General features: G+C 38.4%; 2 protein-coding genes and 1 long non-coding RNA gene across 3 annotated transcripts; all 3 read left to right on the forward strand.

Annotated features, from left to right (window-relative positions):
• Window positions 1-426: 426 nt before the first annotated feature.
• Window positions 427-1,065, forward strand: LOC145307282 (uncharacterized). The gene is made up of 3 exons (XR_013875380.1): window positions 427-482; window positions 645-664; window positions 985-1,065. It is a non-coding gene; the product is annotated as an uncharacterized LOC145307282 (long non-coding RNA).
• A 555-nt stretch (window positions 1,066-1,620) lies between these two features.
• Window positions 1,621-11,469, forward strand: LOC145306942 (uncharacterized). Its single transcript, XM_080149282.1, has 7 exons — window positions 1,621-1,702; window positions 2,136-2,181; window positions 2,927-2,990; window positions 3,165-3,215; window positions 3,312-3,388; window positions 4,076-4,128; window positions 11,424-11,469. Exons 2-7 carry the CDS (start codon window positions 2,161-2,163, stop codon window positions 11,467-11,469), a joined length of 312 nt encoding a protein of 103 aa, XP_080005408.1. The 5' UTR covers window positions 1,621-1,702; window positions 2,136-2,160.
• Window positions 11,470-11,896: 427 nt separating this feature from the next.
• On the forward strand, window positions 11,897-16,076 carry LOC145307307 (uncharacterized). The gene is made up of 4 exons (XM_080149669.1): window positions 11,897-12,630; window positions 14,225-14,315; window positions 14,453-14,518; window positions 15,330-16,076. Exons 1-4 carry the CDS (start codon window positions 12,513-12,515, stop codon window positions 15,394-15,396), a joined length of 342 nt encoding a protein of 113 aa, XP_080005795.1. The 5' UTR covers window positions 11,897-12,512; the 3' UTR covers window positions 15,397-16,076.
• Window positions 16,077-20,589: the final 4,513 nt, after the last annotated feature.

Consider the following 20,589-nt stretch of genomic DNA (forward strand, 5'->3'; position numbering starts at 1 on the left):
CAAAAACAGTTTTGGTGAGGGTTACAGCGACCTTATTTTTTTTCTTTTAAATCCACCCCTGATTGAAAAGAAAACAGAATCATTTATATTAAAAAGCAAAGTAAAGAGCTATCCCAATTTACCTCACCTGAAAAATGAATTATTGACATTTTTTTAGAAAATCAACAAAATGGAATTAATATTTATAATTGCTTAATGTTACTAAAGTATTTGTATTGTATAACTGATAAACCAAATAATTAATAATCAAAATTTTACCTCATCAAAAATATATATATTTCAGAAAAGTTATTATTGAATGTTAAAGGATTAGAAAATTTGAAAAGTAAGAAAAGTTTTTGAAAGTTTCTTATTTAAAATCAAATATTAAAAAAACAAACTTGGACAAATGCTTCTATTGGTAAATTTATATTTGTTTTATTTCAGATGTTTGGTTATTTAAAGCTCTATACCTCCATAATTTTTCTTCTATTTATAACCAGGTTAGTCTTAAATCTACAGGAGGACTAGAAAATTAATCTTTGATATATAGAAAAAAAACATAGATGTTTCTTAGGCATACAGAAGCCTTTAAAAATGCCATAAACTTGCCATGATTGAAGATATACCACATTTATTATTGCTAATATCTTTTTTTATTTCAGGGTGATGACACAAAATTCAGGTTTTAAAAATATATTTACTTTTATTGATTGTCTTTCTAAGGGTTGTCAACAAATATCAGAATAGTTATCACATTATATTGATAGGGAGAATAAAATTTTAAAACAAAATTAAATCCAATTTAGGTTGTTATTTCAATGAATTTATTTTATCATTTGTTGATATTATTTTGTATGATATCATACATGAATTTTCATTATGGATCAGAATCAGCCAAAACAAATCTGATTCAAAACCAAACTTGAATATATTTTCTGAGAAAACAACTAAAAGAACCAATTGTGAAATGTTAAATAAATATTTTGAATATTCTAAAAACAGACACACAAGAGATATCAAATGAGAATGAAAATAGTTCTACTATTGGTTCAAACACAGATGACAACAATGATGAATTTAAAGGAATGGATAATCTTATTTAAATAACTTCAATATATTTATCTCAGTAGTCTATTTAGGGTTCCAGGACAACTACAGGAGTCCCAAACGTCGGAGTGGACAAACGCAGGAGTGGTAAAATTCTAATTTTATTAAGTTTTTCTATACAGATTAGGTTAGGTTAAGATATGAATAAACAAATAAACCCCCCTGCAGGGGTTAGGCATTTAAAAAACCTATAGGATGGTCTAAAATAGGTTAGGTTAGGTTAAGTGTCCACTCTGACGTTTGTCCACTCCGACGTTTGGGACTCCTGCATTTGTCGTAGGACCCTATTTAGTCTAGATGTAAATAATCTAAAATTGAATCATGCTAAAAAACAAAGTTGTTCCTTGAAAGGACATAAATGGCCTTCCTATAACTTCCTTTTTCTTGCAATTTTAAACATAAAATAAATCAAAAATTTAAAATCCAAATATACTGATAAAAAGTTATTGTTTACTATTTCAAAATTAAAACTAAAATTCTGAATGCTATGTAGAAATTATAGATGAAGAATTATCCAATGTTTGTAAGTAGCTGAACGGAGTGATGATGTTGCTGAAACCAGAGTAACAATTGATGGTGATGCTCATAGTCGCAATGAAGTGACCGCTTCACTGTAAGTTTCACAAAATTATTAAAAAGTTCACAAAAATAGATTATGACTTTTCCTACATTTTTAAATTGTATTTTTTATTTTTTTAAATGATAATTGAAGACATAAACTGTTTCTAATCCAACTAAACATTAAAAATTTATATCTTTACTTTATTTCTATCAAACAAAAATATGATTTTAACTTTTTAGTTGTACATATTTGTTCTTTTTTAAAGATAATTTTTTGTTCCTTTAAATCCTATCTTAAATCCTACCTATGATTATTTATGGTGATTCAAAAAGGGCTATCTTTTCTAAATTATTAAACTATTACATGTAGTAAGGGCTACTAAAAGGGAGCTTAAAAGTGCCCCAGGATTTCAAACTTACTCTACTGAATATTAAGATGCCACTCTTTGACTTTTATTTTGTAAATTATGAATATTCATATTCAGGGTTCAACTTTTTGCCACAATATTTATGATTGCTATGCTTTTGTTGGTGAGTTAGTTTTTAATACAAACCTGCTCTGTAATTCTGAATGTTTGTCTGTTCATCAGTCAGCTACATTAAAGAATTTTTGCACTGACTTTAGGCATAGATGTTTTGAATATTTAAAGGGAGTGTGAATGTAAATATTTCTCATTAGGTAATTTATTTACAAATTTGTAATGAAACGTGGGCGAGAGATGGGTCAACTGAAGTTACTTGGATACTAATAAAAAAAACCTGTTTTTTGCTTTGTTATTGTATTTGATATCAAATAAAAAATATTGTTTATTTTATCAATTTCTAAGTTACTATACATTGCATTGGTTTAAAGCAAGGATTATGCTAAAAGTCGGCTTACTGTTAGTAAATATAGAAGGAAAACAGACAATTAACTGCACATTTATATACTCCGAAATTTTTTTCCCCAATCTTGGATATAGTAAAAATCAGCAGAAAAAGCCGTTTTTTAAGGAAACAAGATTACGTTTTGCCCTATATTTGAGATTATATGAATGAGATAATGTTAATGTTTGATAATCTGATGAGAAATTTTTCTTTCACAGCCCCTTTTCTCCTGTTTTAGTATTTCTATATAGTACATATTTATTATGATGCAATAGGAGATTCAAATAAGGATTCTTTGATTAAAATAGCTATATCTAATTTTCTACCTCCATTTACTTGTTCAACTTATGTTGTGTCATTTTATGCATATTCACACTCTTTTTTTTAAAAATAATTGTTTCATCTGTAGGGTCTATTACTGCAGGGTATTCCTATTGTTCCATTTCAAACATCATTGAAGTCTGATTTTCCAGGTAGTAATATTTTGATTTTTTTAACCTGAAACAATGGTTCATTTTGTAGTGCATCCACTCATTGTCAGGGAGGTCATAGGTTTGAATCTATCTAATATTTTTAATCTAAAGTGTTATGAAGTGAAAATAAATTTATTCTGAAAAAAAATATATTATTTTCAAAACATTTTCTAGGTGGATCTGATATGTTACAAGCCCTGCCAGTTGCTGGTATTACAGTCACAGGTAGATATTTGCTAATGATAATCTTTTGAAAGCCAAAAAAATGTTCAATTTTCAGAGTTTATTCTCCCTACAACAATAAACCTTTAATTATGCTAGGTGGAGCAACAGGAGGTTTAGCACAGATTGTCATGTCTGCAATAGAGGGGCGTACCTGTCCACCTGGAATGTGTAGGGTGAGAGTTTTTAATCCGCGACCATGGCTTAACATGTAGCGTATCCACTAATTGTCGGGGAGGTGACAGGTTCCAATCTTGGCTAAACAACGTGTCATAACTAAAAATGTTTGAGACATGACAAGGTTGAACCAGTCCACAAGGAATGTGTAGCTTGAGAGTTTTTTAACCTGCTACTGTAGCTCAACATGTAGAAAATCCACTCATTGTTGGGGAGGTAAGAGGTTCAAATCTTGGCTTAACAACACGTCATGACATGAAAAGGTTGTACAATCAAAGAATTGGTTGTCTGGCAGCTCTTAATTCACATTGTATTAAGCAATGGTTGTCCTACTCATTACTTTATCTTATTTGATAGTTCTTTTTTTAAAAATAAACTGATATTGGAACCATATTTCCTGTATCGCTTCAAAACCGATTAATATCTGGTGGATTAAAACCTGTTCTCAAATACTGAAAACTATTTTTAGCATTGTATTATATCCAGTTATCTACAAATATAAAAAATTACAATCATAAGATTAAAACCAGTTTTTTTTTAGCCCGTGCCTTCGGCATCTCAAGGATGAAAAATATGGTTTTGATCTTAGAATTGTAAATTTTTATATTTGTAGATAACTGGCTATAAAATGTATTTATTTTTCATTTTGAAAGACACACCTAATTTATAAATACTCTATATTTTAGCCTAAGACTAGTGATTGGTGTTGTTGTTTGGAAGCTTCATATACATACATCAAGTAAAATTTCATATTTCTAAATATCAAATATGTGTGGTATCCGCCTAGGTTAGATGGCAGACACCCGAGTTCAAATGACTACGGCAGTGCGAACAGACGTGGACACATATATTATAGAGAAGCTACGCTTCTCTAGCAATCACTAAATAATAAACAGAGTCTATTCAGATGTTCCTTTATTCAGGGTCTAAGGTTTACTAAAGTTATATACAACAAACAATAAATACACAGATTGGAACAAGTAATCATAAAGCAGAATCAATATAAATACATGTACAATAATCAGATTGGGCAATAATGATCCCCCATCCCTGGAAAGGGTGGGGGAACCAAACAATACAGCTTAACCATAATAAGGCTGTCAAAATCTATCATTAATTGTAAGGCATAGGGAGGGGTCGGCTGACCCCTTCCCCAGTACTCGGGGGAGGGCCCTCGGCCCTTCTCCGAACCAAGGTCAGGGTTGCCATAGAACATGGCTCACGGCTGCCGAATACCACAACTCTCCCCTCGGAAGACTGGGAGGGGGTTTCCCTGCCAGACTTCCGACAGTGGTTGAGGCCTTCGGCCTGCTCATTAGGGGCTATTATGTACAAGAGATAATGATTCAATGGAATCCTAGTGGTAATTTTCAGGGTTGATGGGCCCCCAACGTGGGGTAGAAGGTAGAGGCTGGCTTTTGTTGGGCACGTAGCGCGGCGCCAGCGGGTGTCAGGTTGGCATGGGGCGCAGCCGCTGCGGGACCGGTCAGCAACGGGGCATTCTGGTTGGTGTTGGCAGCGGCTGGGGCACTGGCTACCAGGTTGACTGACTCTGGCCTCCCGAGGGGCTTTCCAGAGTGTGGCCCAGGCCTGCCTTGGCGGTCATTTCCACTATCTGCTGATTGCATGGATACCATCTCCTCGGCTGCTTCCCGGCCAATAGGAATGGCATCCCAGTCCACTGAAAAGTCCCGGGACTTGGCATGGGTGAGCCTGGCCCTGGCCAAGGCCTTACGATACAAGGTTGGGTGATACAGGAATACTTGTGACATCGCGTTCAGGGCGGCTCGTACCCCTCCTTGTGCAGCTGCCAGGGAGATGATGGTTAAGTCTCCCAGCAGCTTGAGGATCAACAGCAGCAGACACAGTATGGCTGCGCCATCTCCCCACTCATGAATAGCCTGTCTGAACCCAGCCCAGACATCCAGGGTTTCCTCCCCTTCCTCCGCCAGTCGGTCAATATCGTAGGACACGATCCCATGGTCTCCGGTGGCTGAACAGCTGCCTTGCTGGACGCATGAGCCATACGACAGGCCGGTCAGCATGGCGGCCTTATACGCCGGGAACGCTAGTAGCTGCTGCCAGTCGTTCAGCTCTGCCTGAGAATACAATCCTCCCGAGCTAAAGTCATCCAAGGGCTCGGTCAGCAGCTGCTTGGGTGTATCCAGCGGGGGCGGCCTCTTCTTAGGTGCAGGAGTTAGCTCTATCCATCCTTCCTCGGCGTGTACAGTTAGGGGGTAGGTGGAGGAGCAGGGAATCTTGGTGGCGTGGCCGCTATACACCTTTGTCACGGCATCTACAAATCCTGTGGGCTCCACTGGCACCTTGTCCCAACATTCATTGCTCTCCCTGACCACGTACTTATTACGTTGGCAGGTAAGCTGGAGCAATACATCTCCCCTCAAAATAGAGAACGTGCTCCCCTGGACACGCACCGGATGGGCCGGGTCTAGCTGCTGGAGCTTCCAGCAATTGGCCGCTACTTCTTCTGCTGCTGTGCTTCTCATTTGAGTTTCCAGGGTAAATCCGATGTAACCTGCATGTATCTGGGCCTGGAGGGGGACATCCACGTCCCTGGCCGATACTCTGGGCAACGCTGCCGCGGCCGGGTCGGCTGCCACGAACAATGCTGGGTGGTTGGTGGCATGGGCCTCAAAGTCGCAGTTCACTATTGAGGTGGGGGTAGTGTTGATGAAGAATTGGGCTTGATGGTCAACCAGGAACGCATCCATCACCAGGCTGGGCTGGAGGCTGCGGATCAGCCTCAAGGGGCAATCTCTCCCCAGGTGGTCCCACACGTATGTGGCCTCTCCAGTGATACAGGACAGCTCGGAATGGGGACACTCTAGGGTCAGGTGGTCAGACTGGGACTCCACCCGTCCATTCTCAACTACGTAGGTCTCTTCCTTGACCAGTAGCCATCGCTCCTGGAGCACTAATTCATTTCGGTACAGCTGGCCTTCAAAATGGACGTCCTCCCCTTCACAACCCACCCCCTCGGGGCTGTTGACCAATGCGCCTACCATATCGAGGGTAAAGAACAGGGGGTGGTTCAGCTGGAACGTCAATGGCTGGGTCTTGCGAGCAGGGTGTAGACTCGGTTCCGGGCCAGGTCTCGGCACGTTTCTGGGTCAATCTTGGTTGGCCGCATGAGGGTGGGGACCGAGGTCACCTTCAGGTGGCCCCAGACTCCACACCTAAATGTCCACTGGGACACTGCGAGTTGACAGCTATATCCCGTGGTCTCCCGAATCTTGACTTGCTGCAGGACATGTACCTCATGGCCCAAGGGCACCTCCTGGTGTAGCGGCTCCTTGCTACACATCTGCTCCTTGTTGTAGGCGGTGACATGGGTGGGGTTGGCACAGTCCCACCCTACCAAGACATAGCTAGTTGTAGGCCACACAGCTGCTAGCAGTAGGCCCCACAGAACCATCCACCAATGGGAGAATCTGCCAGACAGCCATCGTCCTCGCGCACGCATCTGGGGATCCTCGGCTCGGGCCACGACTGCTTCTTGGGGCTGAACACTGCTGGACTGCTCCTGGCTGGATATAAATTTCCATTGAGTGTTATCTTTGGACGCCCGGGGCGTCCCGAGGCCCTCCCCAATGACAGACTGACAGGCGACTGGCGCCTGTCTGGGCGTCGGCTCCCCTAGCCCCAAGGTGTCCCTTCCCTCGTCCATGGCATGCCCAGTGGCATGGGGCTGGAGTGCGTGTGACACAGGCTCGCCCTGTATTACATCCCTCCCCTGCCCTAGGAACTCAGGTGCATGTGGCACAGGCAAGTCCTGATAACCCCAAATCTCAATCTCCCCAGCCTCTGGTGCGGGAGGCACAGGCAAGGCTGGAGTGTTACAATACTTTGGATACAATACATTTGTCAATTTTAACTTATCCTGGCTCAGTTGAGGGTGGTGGACAGCTGGACTCTCCCTGCTGGCAGGGGGCACTGGATGGTGGATAGCTGGACTCTCCCTGCTGGCTGGTGGCGCTGGCTGACTGGGGGTGACGGATGTCACCCCTCCCTCTGGGGCTGCAGGCTCGTTCCAGGGTCCAGGTATCTCGGTGGCAGCGACGGTTGTCGCCCCAGGCACCAGTGTGGGGGCGCTGGATAGCACCCCCCAGTCTTCACAGGTGGCGGCGGCGGTTGCCGCCCCAGACATCAGCTTGGGGGTGCGGGGGCGCACCTCTCGTCCTTCCCAGGTGGCGACGCCGGATGGCGCCCCATACATCGACTCCGATGCGCTGGCTAGCGCCTCTCGCCTCTCTCGCTCAGCGACCGCCAGGGCCTCCCCGTACACTGTCTCGGTGGCGCTGGGTAGCGCCCCTCCGCTCTTGCTGGGGGGACTCGGTCTGGCAGGCCCCATCATGTTGAGGCTGAATGGTTGAGGCCTCAGGACTTCTGGCTCCGCAATGTTGGTTGGCTGCACAAACTCCGGTCCCAAGTGGTTGAGGCTGAAGCCCAGGCCAACCCGGTTGGGTTCAGCCGCTCCTCCCAGCACGTTGATCCTGGCTGGGATGGTCCCAAACTGCGGCATTCCTTCTGATTGGCCCGCCGCGCTGGGGGCGGCTGCTTGCTGGAGTGTTGCTGGGGGCGCGCTCCCTTCCATGTTGGCTACTCGGCTGGGCTTTCCTGAGTGAGCGCCCTTGTCAGCTACACGTCTCCGGCCGGCTACCTGGTCCCAGTCAGCCCTGCACTCGGCTGCCGTATGGCCTGCGTAATGGCAACGTTCACATTTGGCAGGACGGTCACGGCGTGGCTGGGTGCGTCGCTCTTCTAGGCTGACCTCCATAGACGTAGGACAATCTCTGATTCGGTGGCCCTTCCCATGGCAGCGGTAGCAGCGGCCTGGAATCTTGTCGTCTGGTGCAACCTTCCCCATCTGGTGGAGACCCGGAGCCAAGGCCCCAATCTCCATTGGCTCCGACTCATCGTACTGGGGCAACTGGACGCTGGCCGATCCCGTGAGCCCGTCGGTGGCGTCCACTAGGCACACACCCTCCTTCAGCTGCTTGGTGATCATGGTCATGGTGAACATGGCTCGCCTCGTGTACTCAGGTACCGAGGCGATCTCATGACCCATCATAACGCGTTTCACATTAGCGTTGCGAATGCCGCAATTTAGTTCATCTATCAATAACTCCAAATCTTCGTGGCTGTAGGCCTCCCGGTACAGCGCACACTTTGTGGATATGTAGGCTTGTATAGGCTCCGTCGAGTGTTGCCTGTAGTCTCTGAAGGCTTGCTTCAGGGTCTGAGACTCATAGGCTGGAGGAAATAACATTTCACACTCGGCCTTGACTTGTTCGTATGTCAAAGCTTGGCCTGCCTCTCCAAACAGATGAGAGGCCATCTCCGCCGCTTGCGCCGCCAGGGATAGCAAAAGGGCGTTGCGGCGGTTCAGTGTGTCATGGGGGGGCACACGGTAAGCCGCCCATGACATCTCCAGCCTCCAGATGTGGGAATTCCAGGATTGCTTGGGCGGTCCTCGGTACTCCGGCAGGTTACTCAGCATCAGCTTGCGGTACTCGGCTGGAGCCGGCTGGGGATCGTCCTGGAGCCATCCTTGGAGCTGGTCGCCTCCTTGCGCTTGTGGCTGCTCCATCGGGTCAAAGGTTCAGCGGCGGGACACTAAGTTTTAAGTCAATACTATAGGTGGTTTACACTTATGGCTCTCTAGCCTAGCAGCCAACACCGTTTACCACTTGGTTGGTAGTTTAAGCTACAAAGATCTAAAATAGGTGTACACTAGAATACTTGTCACTAGCTTCTGAGCTTTAAGGTAGGCTGGTAGGTGTAGATAGTTGTTGAGGGTCTGAACTGCTGTCAGGAACTGATTTGGTTTTCCTTATCACACTATAGATAGGAGGGAGGAGCTTGCAAGTCTTTTTTTCTAAAAATATCTCTGTTGTATGCTATGGAGTAGCTCCTCTCCTGTGTGTGTGTGTGTGCGTGAAATCTCCTTTCCTTGCAACGCGCCTACGCGCCGTCAGATTGGGCACACAGGTAAAACGCGCATCTATCCCTCAATCTGCTCTCTCATTGGTCCGCTTTATCTCCTTTGTCCGTTGAATTTTTGTTGCGTCCCAAGCTCCGCTGCGCAACCCGTGAATTGCGCTCCGTTCTTCCGGTCGCTATCTCCGCACCGTGGACGGACTTATCCAAGTGTGGGGAGAAGGGGGAGTGCGTGAGGGGATGGGGTAAAGCCGTCCTTTCCCCCCTATGGGGAGGGGGGTGCTGCAGGTTTGAAGTGACTGGGTGGTGAGGTAATTGTGCCTCTTCCTTAATCCTTGGCTTATTGTTATGTCACCTCAATTGTATTTGCTTCAATTTATGGTGGGCCCCTCCCCTTCCGTTGGGATAAGGGGGTGTATTTGTCGTGCTGAAGGCTTGGGGTCAGATTATTTACCAATGCATTGTTATCTTACATCTAGGTTCTATTTTTGGCTTTATCACAATACACAACAAATTTGTTTACCAAGCCCTGCCCATAAATCTATTGTTCAGCTTTCACACCAGGGTGGTAATCCATAAAATCTGATATAATATCTGTTTTTCTCAATGGGTGGCTGCGCTGTAGCCTCTCAGGATACTTGGAGTTAACGTAGTTTTTCTTCTGCTTGGTACACTACACTCGTATTTTCGCTCACAGCTCGCAGCTATTTGGCTTGTTTCAGCGGCAGGCAATGTCCCGTCCTGCAGCGCCGTGTGTCCGAATCCGGTTGGTGGCGGCAGGGAATGTCCCTTCCTGCAGCGCCGTGGGTTCGGATCCTGCTATTTCTTGCAGTAAATGTTGGCCTATTTTCAGCCGTTTGCACTTATTTGGCCTGTTTCAGCCCGTCCGCAGGCCTGTTTCAGCCCTTGAGCGCTCAATCCTCCGTTAGATGTCGGCGCTTTTCGCGGTTCTCCGTCAAGTTTCGCTGCTCTCCGCAGTCTCTCGTCCGATTTCGCTACTCTCCGCAGCTCGGGTTCCGCCACACTTAGTGGTCTTTCGCTAGGTTTCGCTTCCACAACTGCCGGATACAGAGTTAGACCTTGCTATCCAGGGTGGGTAATTCAGGTTGCTTGTGTCAGTTTTGCCAGTTTCACTGCTGGGAGTACCTTAGCCTCAGCTGCGCGTCTGCTCTACACTTGTGGTTTGACGTAATCTCACACAGCTGTCACCAAAAGTTGTGGTATCCGCCTAGGTTAGATGGCAGACACCCGAGTTCAAATGACTACAGCAGTGCGAACAGACGTGGACACATATATTATAGAGAAGCTACGCTTCTCTAGCATTCACTAAATAATAAACAGAGTCTATTCAGATGTTCCTTTATTCAGGGTCTAAGGTTTACTAAAGTTATATACAACAAACAATAAATACACAGATTGGAACAAGTAATCATAAAGCAGAATCAATATAAATACATGTACAATAATCAGATTGGGCAATAATGATCCCCCATCCCTGGAAAGGGTGGGGGAACCACACAATACAGCTTAACCATAATAAGGCTGTCAAAATCTATCATTAATTGTAAGGCATAGGGAGGGGTCGGCTGACCCCTTCCCCAGTACTCGGGGGAGGGCCCTCGGCCCTTCTCCGAACCAAGGTCAGGGTTGCCATAGAACATGGCTCACGGCTGCCGAATACCACATATGCACACCAGTTGATCAGAACTGGTTTTAATATGGTAGAATCACATTTGGAATCATACTAGCTGAATAATTATTCTATTATACCTATTTTTAAAATCCATCTCAATCCAATGAAACTTTATCAAACTAACATCTTTGTATAGGCCAAATATTAATTTTTAAAACTAAAATGCTGTTGAAAAAGAATTTTCAGAAACTTTATTAAAACACACATATCTATAAACTGTTTTAACATTTGAAACATATTTACACTCGTGCTACATATCTATTAGTGGTCTAACAGCAGACCAATACAAAACAAACAAAAAAAATAATAATGAAAGAAAGAGTTTAAGAATAAAACCAAAATAAATGCTTGATTTGAAAACAGAAATATGAATTTTTTAGATGCCCGGATAGTTGTCAGTCTGCTGGTAAAAGCATTCAGGAATAGAATAAAATCTAATATTTATCATTTGAATTATATCTGAACAAAATCTTATCAATGAAGTGCATCTGTAGGCCTACAGGCATCCAACGTTTTGATTGAAAAAGGATTCTTTGAAAGTCCTTGTATTGCAAGTAAGAAGGCAATGAGTAATACCGTCCCATGACTCAAAATTTTTTTGTTGCATCACTGACAAAGCAACTTTAGGAAGTGGGTTTTTAATGTCTTTGATTATGATGCAGTGTTGGGCCTGTGGGTGGACCAACCCTCTCTCTTTATTTTCAATTTACAAAAATAAGTAGTTAGGGGTTTCACAGCTTGATAGAAATTGCCAAGAAAAGCTTTTGCCAACACAAATAAGCAAATTTAAATTTTGGGGTTACCTTCATCACAAAAAGTGTCACAGATAAATTTGTTCTACTATTAACAGGATACATTTTCCAAGATGTTTGGTTGGCTGGCTAAATAACAAGTTTTAAGTGTAACCCTGCTCTCCTCAAATAAGAATCTCAACATTATCAGTAATATCCAATTTACCTATGTTTTATACATATTATGTTTATTTTAGCTGCTTGCTTTAGAAGTTATGACTTACATTTTTTACCTCTAGATTGAAGTTATAAAACAAATAATTACTAAAGATTAATGGTTAAGACAATGTTAATCTTTTATAAAAGTCTAAATTTTGATATATACATAAATATGAATGGATAACCTTTGAAATCAATAAAGATCCACCACAAAAATAGACTTTTTTATATTTAGTCATTGAATTTTATTAATAAGCATCAATACATAAACAAGATTAATCAGTTAGCTTAGTGGCTATAAGAATAGTTATTTATTGAATCTTTATTATTGGTCATGCTTGAATAGCTATTCCAAATATTTTCAATTTTTTATAAATGCATATTATTTTAATATGATAAAAAGACTTTCTCTAACCAGTACAAGTTAAACGAGAAATAGTTATTTTCCAATAAAAAATCCACAAAAAACTATAGATTTGTAATCAATTCATTTTTCAATCATTATATTTTCAGAAGAAAATGTTCAAATTTGTTATCTTAATATGTTTGTTGATTGCCAATGTTGATGGTCAATGTTTTAAACTCTTTGCTGTTTCAACGTCTACATTGGTTTCAACATCACAGATAACGGTGCCGTGTAAGTATCCTAGCAGTTTCTGAGGACAATTCAATGAAAACTCTTATAGTTTTATCAAAATCAATAGACAGTTCTATCCTAAACATAAAAATAATATTCTATATGATTTTTATAAACATATTCGATTTTAAGGCCAACAAAATCTGAATGTAACAATTAATCTTTAAGCCCTAATCGTCATTAAAATATATCTCTTATAAACACTTATTTACATTATCTAAAGCCTGAATAATGAATGAAACAGCTATGTAGACCTCATAGAAAAATAATTTGTCTATAAATTTTTCCATTTAATTCTGTAGAATATACATAGAGTTTTCATAAAGAATTACCATTAATTTTTTTGATTTATTTGTTACTAACCAATCATAAATCACCAGAAATTGACAAATAGGGATGCCTGTAATCAAAGGTTGACAAATATAGATGCTTGAAAAAAGAGAGTGTTCATAAACAATATTCTGTAGAAATTCTAAAAAAATAATAATATTTACATAATACAAAAAGAATGAAAATTATAAACAAATATGTATAAGTCAGTATATAAATTTTAAAGCAATATAGGTAAACAAATGATTATTAATGTGTCTTGCGTTTAAAAAAATCTGTTAAATTGCATCATACGTTTTATTTATATTTTTTTAGATTCAATCCGTTAATTGTTATCAATGTCTAGATCACTTACTCTAAAGTCTCTGGGGACATACTGTTCCTCCTCTGGTACACTGGGGAAATGTGTTTCTAGTAATACCTTTAAAGTTTCTTCTGGGGAGCAGGTGAAATCACCTTGTTGACTTTTTACTGTACCTAGTTCAATCTTGTTGCCCTGGGCTAGAACTTTTTATATTCTACTTGCTGTGTTGACGTCTGAAAGCTCATCCCTCAATTTTGGCTGTTTTGATGTCAGATTTATACTTACTCTTTAACCTATCATGTGACTCTTTAGTCTCTACTATATTATACCTGCAGTTTTTAACATTAGCCCTATGTAGCTTACATTGTGTTAGATGTTACCTATAGCATCCATAATTAATGTGACTCAGGGTTCAGTCCACAGAATTCAACCCAGTGAAATATAAATTTTAATTTTTAAAAAGTTTTTTCCCATATTTTTTCCTGTATTTTTTTCTCCGAGTTTTTTCTAAGAAACACATAATCTTAATTTTTAAAAACAGATTAAATGCTAAAATCTGTTGTTCTAATATCTGTGTTGATTGCCCAAGTTGATGACCAATGTTTTAATTATTTTGCTATTTCTACATTACATCTGTTACACAATATTATTGATGTACATATTTTACTAAATGCAAGACAAGTGTGCCATCTGTAACCCAGGGAGAGTAGGAAGTTTATAAACAAAATTTTTACAAAATTTTTAAATTTTCTATGAACCTAGTAATAGTGTCTAACTTTTTATCTTTGTGACGTAACAAAAATCGAAGGATGAGAGGGGAGGTGGGAAAGGAAACCCCTAAAAAAGAGATGGATTTTTGTTACGTCACAAAGATAAAAAGTTAGACACTATTACTAGGTTCTTTTCTATTCACAGGTTCTAGTCAGAAATGCTATTTTGTATCTTAAATGCTTACTTAAGGCCCTACCGGCAGGAAAAAGCGCTCCATAATTTTGGATGGTTTAGTTCCAGAAGAGAAGACAAAATCTGATAGCATTATTCCAGCTAAAAGGTATAATTACAAAAATACAATGTAATGTTTAAATTCCTTCACATGCTTGTCACAACAACCTACTTTTAATAATTATTATTTGATTTATATATGATTAAATAAGATTAACTGATTAAAACTATTTCATAAATTATTAGATTTAATAACTTTGAATTGGAATCCAGCATTTCAACAACCCCAAAAACTGGAAAGAGGAACACAAGGTTAGAAATAAAAATACTTAGGAAATATCTTATAGAACTAAAGAATTATATTAGTAATATAGTAATTTATCTGCTTCTTCTTACAAGCTAAATAATTTAATATTAAATACATTTTTCTAATGAGAAAGCACTTCATAGAAACGAGATTTACAATGTTTTCAAAAGCGAAGCTTTTCTATAATTAGGGTTGGTCAATCGGTACATCTGGAATGGATAGCTTTTTGTTAATTTAGGCATATTAAAATTTTCCTATTGATTTCAAACCTTGCATGGTGATTCCTGTAGTAGTTAGGAACAATTTACAAAGCATAGAAACACGTCATAATCGTTACCAGAATGTCCGTACGTCCATTTTAAACATGTTGATTTTTAACGTTTTTAATAACCAATTTGTATGTGATAAAATTATCCGATTGATTTGATTTTTGGAATTCTGATTCCTAGGATAACAAAGTATAATATCATAAGTGAAGCATCTCTATAATGAAGTCCTAAAAACGTAATTATGTGCTTAAATATTATCTTGTATTTAAGCAGTTTTTCAACATTTTTAATTAAAATTTTGATTCAACATTTATTATTAATGTTCCGATTTTTTAGTTCTGACACACTACAAGTATTAATGTTCCTTTGTTCTAACGTATCAGAGCTTCACTTTATGGATGTTGTCATCCTTGTTGTTTCTGATTTTCCTCTCATTTACAATATAACTTTAGCATATTTTTTTTTAATGACATTTGTAAAGACATTCCTAATACATTGATTTTTTAAAATATAAAAGTACAAAAGTAACTTTCTCTGTATGTTTTAGATTAATATTTTACTGGAGGACTGTATCATCAACATCAACAACAATTACTACAACATCAAATTGTTAAGGATAAAATAGAGTTTATTTTTTTAAAAACAATTGATAACAAATTTGTATATCTTAATTTTTTTTTTTCATGTTATGCCTATTTTCATAGAATAGAATTTTTCTAAATTCTTGAAGTATTTTTTTGTTATAACAATTTTTTGATGCATATTATTTTGTTTTATTTGTTATCCTCCTCCACATGTTTTTAGTTAGATTAGCTATGCTTCTGTGGTATCCCCCCTTACTTACAGCTATAAGTTAGCTTCGCTTCCAGCTCTGGGCTTATTTTTTTTATTTCCTCTTGAGAAAGAGGCGAAGCCTTGTAATCTATCCCTCAGCTGGGATTGTTTGTTTGTTAAACTCCTATTGTGTAAATAACTATAAAATCTGATCAATACTTTGGTTATCCCCTCCCTTTTCAGGGATGGGACTAACCTTTGTTAATAATCATTGTGTATGTTATACTTTAACCATGTTATTTTAGTTATATGTATCCCTAATTCCGTGTTATCGATTATTATATGTATTATAGTTAGTAGATTTTAGACTCCTTTCAAATAAACACCTTTGAATTGTATCCGAGTTATTCCTAGAGGCCGAAATCCGTGGCCTCTACCATACTTCCTTGAAATATAATGTTCTTGTTAATATATTTTTTAGATTTATTATGCCTCTATAAATGTGATTCTATTTTTTTATTCTGCCCATTTCTTCCCAAAATGAAATTATAGGACGGAATTATGTTTAATCTATTTCAAACAATTGTCATCTGTAAAAAAATATTCAATTTTAAAGATGTATAAGCAGTTGGTACCATTTTTAACGTCTCTTGTATGACATGTTGTAGACCAGTCTGGAACACAACATCTTCCCGATAGCAAGCAGGCATGCTATCAGGTTAAGGATAATGCTGTGGGTTTCAAATATGGCCTCTTACTCTGTCAAAGTTATTTTAATTAGACAAGTCTTTTTGTTTGTAGCGAAGCTACGCTATAATTCACTTTGTCTGTCAGCCAGTCCGTAACGATATGGGGGAAATGCGATTTACTCAGCTCCTATAAAAGATAGAAAGCTGAAACTTCTTGTCAACATTCACATCAATATGGAGCATAAATAAGTATTAACATCAATAGTGGTCGAACTACTTTTAAGCAGCTGTTTAGCCGCTTTTATTTTTCAAAACTAATTTTCTCGGCTTCTGTAAAAGAGAGAAAGCTCAAACTTCTTGTCAACATTCTCATCATTATGGAGCATAATTATGTATAAAACATCAATAGCGGTCGGACTACTTTTAAGCAGCTTTTTAACCGCTGTAAAAGATGGACGGCTGAATAATCTTGGCAATATTCCCATTAATATGGAGCATAATTAAGTATAAAACATCAATAGCGGTCGGACTACTTTTAAGCAGCTTTTTAACCGCTTTAATTTTTCAAAACTGATTTTGTCGGCTCCTGTAAAAGATAGACGGCTGAATCTTCTTGGCAATATTTCCATTAATATGGAGCATAATTAAGTATAAAGCATCAATAGCGGCCGGACTGCTTTTAAACAGCTTTTTAGTTGCTCTTACTTTTTGCAAACGATTTTCTCGGCTCCTACAAAAGATACACAACTGAAACTTCTTGCCTATATTACCTTCTTAGTGCTCCATAATTAGGTATACAAAATCTATGGTAGTATGACTGCTTTTAAGCTGCTTTTCTTTTTAATTTTCAGACATAAACCTTAATTTGTTAAGTTTTCGTGATTTTAAGATTTTGCATATTTATTTGCATATATTTCTTTTCTTTATGTCCGCTTGTCTATTTCATTATAGATTTTGTGCTTCACTACATATGGATGCTAGATCAATTCCTATATTTTATTGACTCCCACCTGATATAGCAGCAGTAGTCAACACTTTTACTGTTATTAGTTATGATCTGGTGTTGGGCCAAGATTCGAACCTATCATCTTTATGACAACGAGCTTATGCGCTACATGTAGATAAAAATATATTTTCTATAACACAAAGTAGAACGATGTCTGTCTGTTTGTTTGTACCAAAGGATCTTGCTAACCCCTGAACTGATCGTGTTCTCCTTAACAGGGTAGCTTACAGGTCCCTGGAAGGTTTTTTAACTATTTTCTTGGTTGATGGGACACCTCCTTCATCCCCCCCCCCAAAAAAAAAATATTTGATGAAACCTCTTGGGGCAAAGCTGCTAGTAGTATTACAAACCAATATAAAATTTAGGTGTTCAAGTCAATTTCAGGTTCCAGGTATGATCCTGCCGGTCCTGTCCTTCCAAGTCTCCTGAAATCTGTTACCGAAATTTTGAAATTCAAATTTAAGACATTAGCTTATCTAACATGTCTACATATTAAAATTTTGTGAAAATTTTCTGCTTTTTTCCCAACACCTCGGCGGCTGGCAGATGCCAAGTACTGATGCCATATTTATTTTATCCTCGCAAATTTAAAACTTTAGAGGAAAGGGGCTAAAAAACTGTATTTCCCCACCCCCGTGACTCTGTGCCGTCTTTCAATCGGGTCTTCGAAAATCAACCAATTGCAGTGGGATTATTAACACAGTCAAGTCGCTACAAAAGAGCATAATGGATTTTGCTAGCAAACGAAAAAGGTGCTGAGCTAAAACAAAACAAGGATGACAACATCCACAAAAGCGAAGCTCTGAAATCAAACAGTAGAACAAACGAACATGAACACTTGTAAAGTGTCATAACTCTTAAATAGCAGATGGTTGATTGAAAGGTATGAATAATTTTTTATAAACTTCTTTGAGAAATTGCATAAAAACAGGATTCTGTTTAAGGACATACTTACATTTTTAGAACTTGATTAAAGACACGCTTCTCATAAAATAGTTTACCTTGTTGTCCTAGGAATCGTTATTCCAAAAATCAGATAATAATATCATAAAAATCAGCATGTTTAAAAAAATGGATGTACAGACATTCAGGTAACAATTATATACAACGCTTTCTAGATCATACCTAACTAACACAGGAATCCTAACTAATCCAGAGATTGAAATTGATATGAATATTCTAACATGTAAAGAATCAATGAAAAGAGCTAATAGTTGCAAAACAAACTGACGTATGTAAAGAACCTAATTATAGAAAAGCTTTGCTTGGAAAAACTTCAATACAAGACCAGAGAGAGAGGGGACAATGGGCTGTTTATTACACTAGACCCATAAGTTTTTTTAGCAACATTTACGTATTCATTGGCTTAACAACTTTGGGGACTTTTAATAAACTTTGATTTGATGGTTTATTCAGTTGGGTGTACAAACGTTTCAACCACTAATTTTAATGTACAGACGGGAAAATATGTATGTATCATTATTGGGGATGTAACATCGATTTATTGGCAATTGTCTTATCCTTTTAGGTCCCTGGGATATAAGAAGTATAGACGAAGACAAAAACTTTCTGAAACATTATGTCTAACCTGTCTGTCTGTTCTGATGGATCTCCTTAACCGCTGAACCGATATGGTTCTACTTTACATGTAGATACTCATAAGTCATAAGAAGGTTTTTTGGGGAGGGTACATAAACTTCCTAATAAAACTTGACCCCCCACTTACATTTTTAGGACTTGATTATAGAGTTCATTGTAATAGGAATCAAATCAATCGAATAAAAATACCACGTAAAAAATGAACGTAAGGACATTCTCTTAACCATTATAGAGATGCTAAATCATGTCTAATTACTACAGGAATCACCATACAAAGTTTGAGTTTGATAGGACATTTCTATCTTGCCTTAATTAACGAAAAGAGCTAATCGTTACGGACGGACTGACGGACTGACCCTAATAATAGAAAAGTTTCGCTATTTTGCTATTTTTTTCAAAGTAGAAATTTATTATTTTTCAACAAAAACTCTTCCAAACTTTTTATGAAAAATCTTTGATTTTATTTTAAAATATTTTTGGTATTTTTTAAGAATGAATCGTTTTATAAAATGTTGTGCTTCCTGGAATAATTTATTGAATCTTTTTCATGCTTGGCTGGATCTTTAAATCGTTTCAATGGTGCGCCAAATCGGGGTGAGCAAACTTTCCACCAATAAGAGCACAGCATTTTACGAAATGCCGCGCTGTGATTGGCTGAAATTCGGCGCACCCCGATTTGGCGCACCATTGAAATGATTTAAAGATCCAACTCAGGTAAAATATTTTAATCACTAGCGGCTACGCCCCTATAGTGGCACCTAATTTTTTCTAAATGACTAATTCATGATAATTTTACTCAGATCAGCTTTTTATTGATGTTTCTCTGGTAGCTCCCAGGGATATTAATGGATAGGACAATGGCCGATTGATTGATGTACATCCCCAAGTATTACAAGTTTGAAACGTTTGAACACTTAATAACTTAATAAACCAACCAATCAAAATTTACTATAAGTCCCCAAAGTTGTTGAGCCAACAAAAAAGAAAACATTTATATAAGACTTTGAGGACTAGTGTAATAAACAGCTCATTGTCCCATATCTGAGACATTTCAATTTTTTTTTCACAGGAAGCTTCCCTCTTAAGCAAGCACCTCTATAATCAAGTCCGATGCAATTTTGTTTCGACTTTAATACATTTATTCAGCTCTGGAACTCTACAAGTTCACTTTCTGGATGTTGTCATCCTTGTTTTATTCTACAATTTTCCTCATAAAGATAAAGATATAAACATAGTATCACCAGAAATTATAAAAAAACTTCCTGGGGCAGCAAAACTAATTCATTTCTTACTTGTTACTGTTCCAAATATCTTGCTGGACAATAGACATTCTATTTCATATTAATATATTTATATGGGAATCAAATTATGTAGCAAATATATGTGTAAAGTTAATTAGTCACAAACCTTTTAACATATTTATAATGAAAACAAGGATGACAACATCCATAAAAGCGAAGCTCTGAAACAAACATAAACACTTGTAGAGTGTCAGAACTGAAAAATCAGAACAAAAATGTATAAATGTTGAATCAATAAGTATATTTGTTGAAAAACTGCTTGAATACATAATATTGTTATAGGACATACTAACTTTTTAGGATTGATTAGAGAGATGCTTCGTTTATAACATTGTTCCTTGTTGTAAAGGAATCAGTATTCCAAAACTCCGATAAATTGGATAATTTTAACATACAAAAATTTGCTATCAAAAAAGTATTGACGAACGGACATTTCTG

This window comes from Acartia tonsa, chromosome 15 (assembly GCF_053477335.1).
Source record: "Acartia tonsa isolate MP-2025a chromosome 15, ASM5347733v1, whole genome shotgun sequence".
Taxonomy (NCBI): domain Eukaryota; kingdom Metazoa; phylum Arthropoda; class Copepoda; order Calanoida; family Acartiidae; genus Acartia; species Acartia tonsa.

Excerpts from the sequence above, each read along its gene's own strand:
- LOC145306942 (XM_080149282.1), top strand. The coding sequence starts at position 2,161 with ATGATTGCTATGCTTTTGTTG. Across the intron at positions 3,389-4,075 it reads GTCCACCTGGAATGTGTAGG|CCTAAGACTAGTGATTGGTG; the intron begins GTGAGAGTTTTT and ends TCTATATTTTAG. Across the intron at positions 4,129-11,423 it reads GCTTCATATACATACATCAA|ATGCCCGGATAGTTGTCAGT; the intron begins GTAAAATTTCAT and ends TGAATTTTTTAG.
- LOC145307307 (XM_080149669.1), top strand. The coding sequence starts at position 12,513 with ATGTTCAAATTTGTTATCTTAATATGTTTGTTGATTGCCAATGTTGAT. Across the intron at positions 12,631-14,224 it reads ATCACAGATAACGGTGCCGT|GCCCTACCGGCAGGAAAAAG; the intron begins GTAAGTATCCTA and ends TGCTTACTTAAG. Across the intron at positions 14,316-14,452 it reads AGCATTATTCCAGCTAAAAG|ATTTAATAACTTTGAATTGG; the intron begins GTATAATTACAA and ends ATAAATTATTAG.